Source organism: Alligator sinensis, unplaced genomic scaffold (assembly GCF_000455745.1).
Source record: "Alligator sinensis unplaced genomic scaffold, ASM45574v1 scaffold1018_1, whole genome shotgun sequence".
NCBI lineage: Eukaryota > Metazoa > Chordata > Crocodylia > Alligatoridae > Alligator > Alligator sinensis.
The window spans coordinates 2209159-2220990 of NW_005842038.1; the positions used below are offsets into that span (position 1 = coordinate 2209159).

Consider the following 11832-nt stretch of genomic DNA (forward strand, 5'->3'; position numbering starts at 1 on the left):
ATGCTGATGGCTCTGTTGTGGGGTGTAGTAATTGTGGGGGTGGTGGAGATATGTTGGAAGGTTTTGCATTTCTTGTCCTGGCACGGTCTGGATCCTTTTTGTGTGTTCTGGGCTTGAGGAAGTTTGCTTCTGGTGATGAGGTTAGCGAGGTTCGGTGATTGTTTGAAGGCTAGGATGGGTGACTCTGGGAAGATCTCTTTAAGAATAGGGTCTCTGTCTAGTATGGGTTGCAGTTGTTTGAGGATTTGCCATACGGGTTCGAGGGAGGGGTGATATGTCATAACGAGCGGTGTACGATTTGTGGGGTTTTTCTTCCTACTGCAGCAGTTCTTCACATGGTATCCAGGTGGCTCTTTCAAACGTGCGCTCTCTCTCTCTGGAGGAGTGTCCTTGCTGGGTGAAAGCCTTTTTAAGATTGGTGAGGTGGCAATCCCGGGAGTTACCACCGCATTTGCACTGAAGAGATCTGAGGGCTTGGCTGTATATCACAGCTTTTTTGGTGTGCTTAGGGTGATTGCTGGTTCTGTGCAGATATGTATGTTGGTCTGTGGGTTTCTTGTATAACATGGTCTATATTTTATCATTCTGGATACTGATCATCGTGTCTAAAAAGGAGATGCTGGTGCTGGAGTATTCTAGAGAAAGTCGGATGGAGGGATGGTGACTGTTAAATTTCTGATGGAACTCAATCAGAGATTGCAGGTTTTCAGTCCAAATGATGAAGATGTCATCAATATATTTTAAGTATAGCAAGGGTTTGATGGTGCATTTCTTGAGGAAGTCTTCTTCCAGGTGGCTCAAAAAAAGGTTGGCATACTGTGGGGCCATTTTGGTGCCCATAGCTGTTCCCATCATCTGGAGGAAGTGTTGATTATTAAAAGTGAAATTGTTGTGTGAGGATGAAGTGTATAAGGTCAGTAATATCTTTGGGTCTGTATTCTGAGTTGTAATCTTGTTCCTGTAGATATGTACTGTAGTGCCTTGTACTCTGTGGCCTTGCTCTGTGGGTGACAAGTGGTTTTAGGATTGATTCAACGAAACCTGATATTTCCTATGTTAGGGTCCCATGGTTGGATATGATAGGTCTGCCAGGGTTCCCTTGTTTGTGGAGTTTAGGGAGCATGTAAAAAGTCCCCGGGTTAGGTAGCGGGGGGATCAAGGTCTGTAGATTTTCTTGTAGTGCTGATGGAAATGATTTGATGGTATTGTTGAGTTTCTTGGCGAAAAGGGGAGTAGGATCTTCTTGTAGTTCTTTGCAGTAGGTGGCGTCAGAGAGCTGTCTGTTGGCTTCCTTTATGTAGTCTTCATGGTTTAGGATGACTATGGCTCCTCCTTTATCTGCTGGTTTTATTACTATTTGGTGGTCAGATCTTAGAGATTCTGTGGCCTTTTTCCTCTGGTGGAGAGAGGTTGTTGTGGTGGCGCGTGTTGCTGATTATTTCATTGTTCATTCTTTCCCTGAAGCAGACAATGTAGCGGTCAAGGTTAGGGTTTCATTACAGTGTCCAGTCTGATTTTTTGGGTGTTTTTTGGTGTTGATCTTTTCCTGAATGTTGTCAGAGGATGAGTTGTTGTTGGGAGTGGGTTCAGTTTGGTCGTGGAAATATTCCTTGAGGCAGAGCTGTCGGAAGAATTCTTCTAGTTCTCCAAATTGAAGTATTTTATTAGGGTATTTTTCTGGACAGAAATTTAGGCCTTTAGAAAGGACAGATTTTTCAGTTTTGGTAAGTGTGTGTGTGGAGAGATTGATAATATTTGTGAGTTGGTTGTTGCTTTCAGTTTTATCAAGTCTGAGGTTGGGATGTTGTAAGGTGTTGGTGTTGTTCCTCTGATGGTTGTTTTGTGGCTGGGGAACTTGTTCTTGGAGTAATTTGTTCCATTTCTTCTTTATATGTGGGATGAATGTTGCACAACGTGTTGCGTAATCTCTTTGTATCCATTGTATATTATTAGGGAAGATGATTCCATTTCTGTCTTTTAAGCTGTTGTAGTATATGGTGATTTCCTTCCGGAGTTGGTCTCTTTTGGAGTAGATTAGGTGAAGTAGATGATTTCTAATTTTCTCTGAAGTTCTTCTGCATAGCTGTGAAGCATATTTGGAGTTGTGTGTAGTAGTCAGAGGATTGTAGATGGTTAGTCCTCAGAGAACGAAGTTGTTAATTAATGCACATATGTACAGCCCCTATTCAGCCTTCATTAGTCATAGGAGTATTCTATCTGCAATTTCATTTGTCAAAATACTACTCTCACTTAGAGGTCCTGACATATTTGAATAGCTATTTATTCGCCAGTGCATAGACAGTGTGTATTTCATTGGCTGGCACTGTGTCAGAAGCTGTGCTGCTATTTGTCATAGTGGAGGCTCCATTTGGCCCCTCAAATGAACTTGTTACAAGTGAATAAGGCATTTCATTGCATTGCATGTCATTACTGCAACTCATTGCATAGGGGGAACCTGTAAAAATAAAAAATCATTAAAAATTAAATAGCAACACAATAAATTATCCAAATAAAACACCTCTCTCTCTTTGAACAAGAAAATAAGCAATTGCTTTCTCAGGCCCAATCTTCCAATACAGTAGTTTTACTCTATTCCAGTTAGATTCAATTTAAGAGCAGCTGTTGGAAACCTAGCTGCCACTGCCACTGCTTCTGCTTCTTCCCACCACCCAACAGGCAATTCATTAGGTTGCAAACTTCTAATCAAAAGTATACTAGCTATGCCATACACCACTATCTAGAATTCTGAAATATTCAGCTAACTAAGTTCTTTCATACCTCAATCACTGTAGGATCGGAAAATCTCACAAACACTGTAAACAATGGAATTTCTCTTAACACTCTGGCGTGGGGGGAAGGGAAAGTGTTGTTATCTCATGTTGCAAAGGAAGAAGTGAGGCACAGAGTGCTTAAGAAACTGGACCAAGGTCACAAAACCACCTTTCAATACGTCTATTGAAATTAAATTAATTTGATTCACACATTTTTCTTGCCCACTTAATACTATGCACAGACAATCTAAGGAATTATTTACAAAGGGAATAGCCCAGACAGGCTGGTTTAGAATAAATATTCAGCATTAGCTATTCCACACTGTCTCCCCATGTGCAGTATGCCTTTTTATTCTGTTCTGAAAGTGGGTTAATTTAAACTACTAAAAGATGGTTTTGAGGTGGGGAAGGTATCCATGCAGGAGTTAGTACAAAACAGCTATTGTGCTCTAAATTCACAGCCTCATGTGTCATAACTCCCTTTTGACTTTCTAAGGTAAACAAATCCTAAAAATGCATGATGCACAATTTTCAAATCATTCTGTGTAGTCGACCACTTTAAATGGGCTTATCCGAAGCAAACACTTACATTCATCTCCTGGCACTTCACTAGCACCCTGATCTCTAAGATAAAAAGACAACAGGAGAATCTATTTAGTCATTTCAATCAGCTGGAGAAAAACACATGACAATGATTACAAATATTTCATTGATAATGTGCATTCAAGGAAGTACCTGGCATGGTGTGCAGATGGTGTGCCTGTAACAGAGGAAACATGTTGTAAAGATATAATGGTTATAGTATTCATACAACTCTTATTTATTCATCTTAGTCCAACTTTAATTCAATATAAACTTCACAATGGTTTAAAATCATAGAGCATTAGGGCTGGAAGGGACCTCAGGAGGTCATCTAATCCAACCCCTGCTCAAAACAGGACCATCCCCAACTAGATCATCCCAGCCAAGGCTTTTTTACCCGTATCTTAAAAACCTCCAAGGATGGAGGTTATACAACCTCTCTAAGTAACCCATTTCAGTGCTTTATTACCCTCCTTGTGACAAAGTTTTTCCTAATATCTAACTTAAGCTTCCTCTGGTGGAACTTGAGAGCATTACTCCTTGTTTCTTACCAGGGTGGATAAAAATCAAATTAACAAAAAAAATAAATTAAAAAAATAAGATTTTTTTTATTTAAATCTTTTTTTTAATTTCATTTTTTCTGTTAAGATGCATTTTAAAAAAATAAAACTATATAGTTTTAATTTAATATATATTAAAGTTCAAATATATCATCATGGAATAGGGATTATAACTTCTAATAATATACTATTTGAGAATATTGCTGGCTAAAGTGTAGGAGAAACAAAAATTGAACAGTGTGCAAAAAGTCTAGTGGGGAAAATTATTAACCTGAGTCTTGATGGGTGGAGCAATGTCCACAGTGATCCAGTAATATGTCCTTGTGTGACAACAGAAGGGACTGTCTACTTTACAGAAACAATTGATACATCAGGAAATGCACATGCAGCACAATGCTTCCAAGAAGTGGCAGTAAAAGCTATAAAAAACTGAAAAAAATTCAAATGTCTAGTACGCAGCTTTGTCACACACAATGCTGCGCATGTTTCAAAGATGAGAAGAAATCTAGAAGCAAGTGAAGAAAGCCCCAAGCTAATAACATATGGCTGATGCACCCTTTCGCCAATGACTTCAGCGCTCCAGAATAGAGGCTAATGTTGCTGAAATTGCAAAATACTTCCATAGCAACCACTTTGCAGCAGCTGCTCTGAAGAAAGCAGAAGGAACCAAACTAACTCTCCCACAAGATGTGCAACGGAACTCAGCAGCGGACTGTTTTGAGCAATATATTGAAATGCATTTCAATATAACTGGCCTAACCTGGTGACAATTTGTCAACAAAACCATGACAAAACAGACAGGACTGTCATAGCCAAAAGTTCTCAACATTGCGCTAAAGAGAGATGTAGAACATATGCTGACTATCCTGAAGCCTATTTCTATAGCCTTGAACAAAGTGCAGGGAAATCATTGCTTCATTGCTGATGCTGTTGAAATTTCGAAGGGACTGTGTGAGACCTTGAAAAGAGAAATAAGCAATGACAGAATTAAATTACAGGCATTAAAAAAAATGGATCAAGCAATACCTCCAGCTCATTTTCTTGCCAGTATTCTCAATACACAGTACCAAGGCCAATCCTTAACTCCTGAAGAAGAGGAGCTGGCTATGACATGGGCATCCAGCAATCGTCCCTCCATAATACCCACTATAATAAATTTCAGGGCTAAGGGTGAACCATGCATGAAATATATGTTTGCTGATGAGGTTTTAAAGAAAGTCACACCAGTGAACTGGTGGAAGTCACTTAAGCACCTGGATCCATCAGAGACTAGTAAAGTGATAATCCATCTTTTACCAGCAGTAGCTTCTTCTGCGGGTGTAAAAAGAACATTTTCTTCCTTTGGACTAAGTCAGTTTAAATTAAGAAATCACTTGGGAACTGAAAAAGCAAGATAGCTTTTCTTTCTTTTCTAGTTTAGGAATAAACGGGAAGAGGAAGGTGAAGGCTGAGTTTGCTGCATAACCAGGATTTTAAGTTTCTCATGTTGACCTGGCTGAAATAATCTATTTGATTTTTGTTAAAAACACATTTTACATAACTAAAATAGTTAAAAATTCAAAAATACATATACTTGTTTTGTTAATATAATTGTATATTTTTGTTGTTGAAGAAAAATATCCAAAATAAATAAGCTTTTTTAGGTCAATAAAATAATGTAATGTCATAATTCAGTTTTTGATATAGCGGCAAAATTAATCTGAAAAAATATCAAAATAAATCACTGCCTCAAAATGTATAGGGTGTACCTTCTAAAAATGAAACCTACATCTCTCTCTGAGTTGTGAATAATATGTATTAAGGTTATATCAAACAACAAGAATGCACTTTTTGTAGAAAACAATGATTAAATCAAGGCTTCCTGACCAGTGATTAAATCAAATCCACCCTGTTTCTTACCTTGTAATTTGATTTTCTTCTTAGAGATCAAACAGGCTAATCCAATGACAAAAATAATCCCTACTATCACCCCAGTTGTAGCATACACTGGCATGTAATAAGAGGCTAAGAAAAAGAAAAGAGTTAGTTAATCTCACAAAGTAGGTGATAGTTAAAGCACTTTATCATTATCATGTCTACAATGTTTTACAAGTAATCAAACAAAGTTAGGTATTCTCCTTTCAACAATATATTGATTCCAATGACCTGAAAATGTTGTATGTCAGTGCTGAATTATTTTTTTAAAAGAGGTAACTAGTTTTCCATAAACTAATTCACATTATAAGAAAAAAAAACAGTGTTCTACAATACAGATCCAAAATAATATATTTTCTAGTAGTACTCCTATACATTGAGGTTCATATTTTTAAACAGGTTTTAGAAGGGTCTCCATTTGTTTCTATAATCTTTTGTCAGTATAACTCATGGATTTGGTGGTGTTCTGCAGCACGTATCAAATAAACCACAGTCCGCCTCCTCCTCTCCCTTGTTCCTGCACTAGGTTTATACTAGGCACCTGGTACTTTTGGCATGCTGGGCCATGCAGATACTAGTGTGGGGGAGAGATGAAGCCCAGGATCTTTCTAATCTCCTCCTGCTTGCATAATAGATCCTACTTGTCCGGCCATGAAATTCAGATTCCACTGATGTCAACGACATGTTTGCCATTAACTTCTTGAGGCCAGGACTTCATGATCTCAAGCCATATGTGATATGTTAGAACAAGCAAGCTGCAGAACATTGAAAGACTATCATTTGTGCCCATGATGAATCAAGTTATTCAATCTGAGTCATTTAAAAATAAATCTAGACTCTAAACTTCTTAGGCCAGGGGCCGTTTCCTTTGATGTTGTATACAACTCGTAATGATAGCATTAATACCTTTCCAAAGGATTTTCATATTGAAGAGCTGCTTTTAGTGTCTATCCTAATCAAAATGGATAGAGCTGGTACACAAAAACAGAGGCCCATGAAATATTCCCATTCACTATGTTTGTGCTAATTCTTTTTCCTTAGAGACAGCAAATAATCTTTCCTATGGAAAAACAATTGAACTAGCGATGAGATGAGCCATGTGTTCATTTAAGCCAGTGGTTCCCAACCTTCTTGGACTCAAGGCAACCCTCACCAGACTCAGGGCAACTCTCCATAACTTTTACGTATTGAATGAAACCTAATTTCAAAAACTAATGTATGCATTATAGTGCTAGCCTCCTTACACAAGGCCTGGGCAGCAGGTGTGGGCAATTGTCCAGGCAGGGACAAGCCTAAACCTGGTTTATCTGCTCAGTTTATTGGCTTATCTCCTCACACCTTGTGGTACCCTTCAAAGGATCTTATGGCACCTCTGGGTGCCCTGGAACCCTAGTTGAGAATCACTGATTTAAACACACTAAGGCATAAAAAATCTTGGGTGGTTTAACGCCAGAAAATAGGAAATGAAAAAACCCAGTGTCATCATTTTCAGGCAGGCAATAGTTCTAGAAGCTACGGCATATTGTTGATATAGTTCTCACTTACATGGGGTAGGTGTTTTTCTCCCTTGTAGATACACTTTACTTGCAGTCCTCCATACATGTTTACCTTGTGACCAGGCATTTACAACACATAAATATGTCCCATTATCAGAATAAGTAACGTTCAAGATGGTCAGATTATTTACCACGTGTTTTTCATCTAAAACTGTATTGTTCAGTACCCGGTTCTTGATCTTCTCATCAACACAGCAGTGTGTATTATAAGACAAAGGAGGAGTATAAGAAACAGAAAACAGGCATTCACTTCTGTCAGTAGATTTGATCCAATACATGACAAACACTTGTTCTGGCTTTCTCATCTGAAATCCACAAGAGAGTGTGATGTTCTTCCCTTCTTCTATTGTAAGATCAGTCTCTAATTTTGCAGTACTATTCACAAAGACATTGTTTTCTGTAATGCAAAATGAAACAAACACAAAAGGGATTACAAATATGCACTGTAACTTCTTAGATATGCTTTACCTTGTAATGGTTCTTAAAATGACGACTGTCCCACCTCAGCTACAACAGATACAATTTTATAGAATTTAAAGTGCTTTTGGTGATATATCTGAACTACCTGCAAGGCATTTTTACTTTAACAAGCCAAGCAGTGGAAGACCCAACATATAAAGTAAGTATTAGGGATTTAACCTTGTGAAATCTGGCAATACTCAGGCAGGTCCAGCTGGCTGTTGCTTGCACAAAAGCAGGGCTGGCTACTAGTGGTTACTTCCCACTCTGCATGGAAACAGATGTTATCTGATTTCTCATTTGTGCTCCCTTTAACATTTTTAAGGTGGCACTTCTTGTACCATGTGACAGGAAAGTCAGTGATATGAAAGATAGTAATAGATTGTGCTGAGTTATTGCAGCAGATGTCTTTTACCTCGTGGCATTTTCCCCACTTCCCCATACCCACAATGCGGGTCTGTGCCAGGGACAGAGGGGAAAGTGCTTCCCTCCTCAGCCAGCCCCACAGGCCTGGCTGGGAGCGGGAACACCTAATGTTCCCCACTACTCCAGACCTGTGCTGAGCAGGAAACCCCCAGCACTCCCCGCTGCTCCATTTCACGATGTGCATCTAGCCTCTGAGTCACTGAGCTGAAGGTCTGGATGGCAATGCCTTGCAACACTCAGCTTCCATAGCGGTAGCCAAACCCACTGATATTTCTCATGAAATCCCACTGACACACTAAAACAAGAGTGCTCAACATCTGGCCCACAGGTCAAATGTGGCCCGTGGAGCCATAAGTATCCACCTCTCACGGCCCTCCACAGATCAGGAAATTTGGTGGCAAGGAAGCAGTGGCAATAAATACGGCCACCCTGCCCCACTGCTAAATTCCCAAATCCCAAGCCCTGCACAGCAAGTTAGTGCATGGTCACCACTATACTGATACATAAGAACTGCTATTTATTGGCTTAGACCATAAGTCCATCTTGCCCAGTATCCTGTGTCACACAATGGCAGAGTGGATGCTGAAGGGTAGTGTGAACAGGGTATGACCTGAATTTGTTTCCACTGTTCCTCTCTCACTTGCAACCTCCAGCCTTTAAGGTCTAGGAAGCTCTGATTCAGATGCTGTGGCCCCAACTCCCATGCTACTGATATACCTTTCCTCCTTTTGAATCTGGGTAAACTGTCAGCTTCCACAACATCTTGTGGCAATGAGTTTCACACTTCAATGATATGCTGTTTGAAAAAAAGAATGTTCTTTTGTTAGTTTAAACTTACTACCTATTCTTCCATATACTAGTGGAGGATAAAGAGTGGCCCACAAGGTTGAGAAGACAAGAGTAATGTCTCATTCCTGCATTCCAGTAAGTGCCTTTTGTCATTTCTGCTACATGTTTCAGTTCTGCCCACACACATGATGTGAGGATTGCGCCCCAAGCACCAATAGCATCAACTACAAATGCGGTTGGTAAAACTAAGAGTTGCAGGGGTTTCAAAGTATAAAACATCTATTAAAGATTAAATACTTGGAGTGATTCAACTACAGTGAACATGAAAAGCATGTTGAGAAACTAAAGTCATTTTAACAAAACAGCTGCCCTTAGACTGAGCATCTGGAGCTAACCATTTGTAAGCCAACATGTCAAAGTTTACATCAGTTTACAAACCACACCCACAACATTTAGCACATTCCTATTTTGTGAATGCTATGCAATCACTTGCACACATTAAGCTTTGCCATTTTGGTGTCTAACCTGTTTCTCAAACAGTTGTTTGGCTGTAGGATATAGGCACAAACATAACTTTGGAGATGACAGTCAATGGTAAGCACAGCAGACACAATCCACAAAAAAACACAAACTAGACACCTCCCACCTGATCAGCCACTATGTCATTCTCCAGGAAGACCAGTACCACCACATGCAGTTTTTCTTAGAGAGAAAAGCCATACAGTCACTACAATTAAGAGTGAAATAGTAATAAAACAACAGACAAAGGAAGAGCCATGGTTATCCTCAACTGTTAAGACTACATCAGTGAGGCCAACAGACACCTGACACCAACTACTATAAAGAATTTGTGGGGGATCCCACACCAATATTCGCCAAAAAACATCAAATCCTTTTTATACCAACTTCGTCTTCATCCACAGGAGCTTTACTTTCAATAGCCATCACTTCCTCCAAACCTTGGGCACAGCTATGGGCACAAAGATGGCCCCTCAATATGCCAGTCTCTTCATGAACTACCTGGAAAAATATTTTTTTTAAAGTGCACCACCAACCCTGCATCACATAGATGATATTTTTATCATCTGAGCTGAATATGTGGATGCACTTATTGACTTATACCACAGCTTCAACCATTATGACATTTATATTAAATTCTCTATGGAATACTCCTATACCAACATCAACTTCTAGACACCATGATCCACATCCAGGATGGCACCCTACAAACCCATGGACCATCACACATACATCCTCAACCAACAGCCATGCCAAACACACCAAAAAAGCTGTAATCTATAGTCAGGCCCTCAGATACCACCATATCTGCTCTGAGGAGAATATTTGCAACACACCTCACCAACAACTGAAAAGTGCCTTTACCTGATAAAGACAGTCCAACCAAGAAACAAATTGTATCTTTGGACAAGTGACCCAAACACCCCACAATAACCTACTACAATGCAAAAACAAGCACCCCACTGAGGCACATCCTTGGTCATTATATACTATTCTACCCCGGAACCTGTAAGAAGGATCATCAAACATGTATAGCCTATAACCAAGGAGAACTTTGAGATAAATATTCCAACCCTTCCCCAACTTCTGGCCTTCAAGCAATCCCAAACCTTGCCCAATTCATCATCAGAAGCAAGCTCCCCTCTAATCAACAAACAAAAAATGGGATACAACCCTGCCTTACCAATTAATGCAAAACATGTAAGCATTTGTCTACTGCCACATTAACAACCACAATCCACGGACCCTATACATGTATATCACTGAATGTAACATATTTCATCCAATGTACCAAATGGCCTCATGGAAACTATGTGGGTGAAACTAGATGGAAACTATTCACCAGAAGGAACTCTCACAGAAAAAAAATATAAAGGACAGAGACACACAAACACCAGCAGGAGCACACTTTCACAGAACAATCAGCCCCTTTCTGATCTCGAAATCTTCATGTTCAAAAGGAATTTACAAAACACCATCAGATCGTCATGAGATAAAAACTCATAACTTCACTGGACATTAAAAAGTCTAGACCTAATACAGATGGTATCTTTGTGGGTCATTCCAATCTAACAAATTCTTCTATTCATCTCTCTATACTCCACAGGTAATAACAATCCTCTTCCTTTCTAAATAGTCTTGCTCTTCCAATAATTAGATTGCCTCCTTCTTTTGTCTTATCACATCTCTTCAGTCCAAGTTCACAGCCCTCCTCTATTTCTCCAAGCAAACTGTTCTCATTTATACAGACCACTTTTTTCTCAGCCTGTTGTTTTCATTAGTTCTGGATTTTTACAGCTTTGGACTCTGTTTACCACTCACCCAAGTCCCAATTCACTGGAAGCCAATGTCCCAGCCTTCATCACTCATATGATTCCTTGCTCCCAAAGGAGTCTGTGTTGAAATCACGGAACCAAAGTATTAGTAAATGTAAGGGAAAGTGGCTGAACCTTGTATTCAGTCTTTAACCAAGCTCCTTGTTTTCTTTGCTGGCAGGAGACTTTATAAATCTCTCTCTCTCTCGCTATATATACAGATCGATAGATAGATATAAAATGTATCACTCACCTGCTGTTTGGTTAATTATGACTACCATAAAAAAGTTGTAATGTCGGCAGTGGGTCACGTTGCTAAAAAGTGGGCGAGTCTTTGATTCTTTCTCATCTAGAATCGCTCCACAGGCAAATACTCCTCCTCTTTGCAAGGAAAAAAATGACAGTTGATCTGAGACACACTTCAGGTCCCAATAGCGTCGTG

At 39.5% G+C, this 11832-nt stretch overlaps 1 protein-coding gene across 2 annotated transcripts in view; it reads right to left on the minus strand.

The window, feature by feature from the left end:
- Positions 1 to 1794: 1794 nt before the first annotated feature.
- The window catches only part of LOC112550110, a 14716-nt gene continuing 4678 nt past the window's right edge, over positions 1795 to 11832 (minus strand). Inside the window, exons 3-8 of one of the 2 annotated variants that reach the window (XM_025202838.1) lie at positions 11644 to 11832; positions 7373 to 7780; positions 5813 to 5917; positions 3507 to 3531; positions 3361 to 3395; positions 1795 to 2455 (exon numbers count right to left, since the gene is read on the minus strand). In XM_025202838.1, the coding sequence (XP_025058623.1) occupies positions 2277 to 2455; positions 3361 to 3395; positions 3507 to 3531; positions 5813 to 5917; positions 7373 to 7780; positions 11644 to 11832 (941 nt within the window). In that variant the 3' untranslated portion in view covers positions 1795 to 2276. Of the gene's footprint in view, positions 2456 to 3360; positions 3396 to 3506; positions 3532 to 4135; positions 4259 to 5812; positions 5918 to 7372; positions 7781 to 11643 lie in introns of those variants that run through there. The other variant, XM_025202839.1, reaches the window with a different exon arrangement.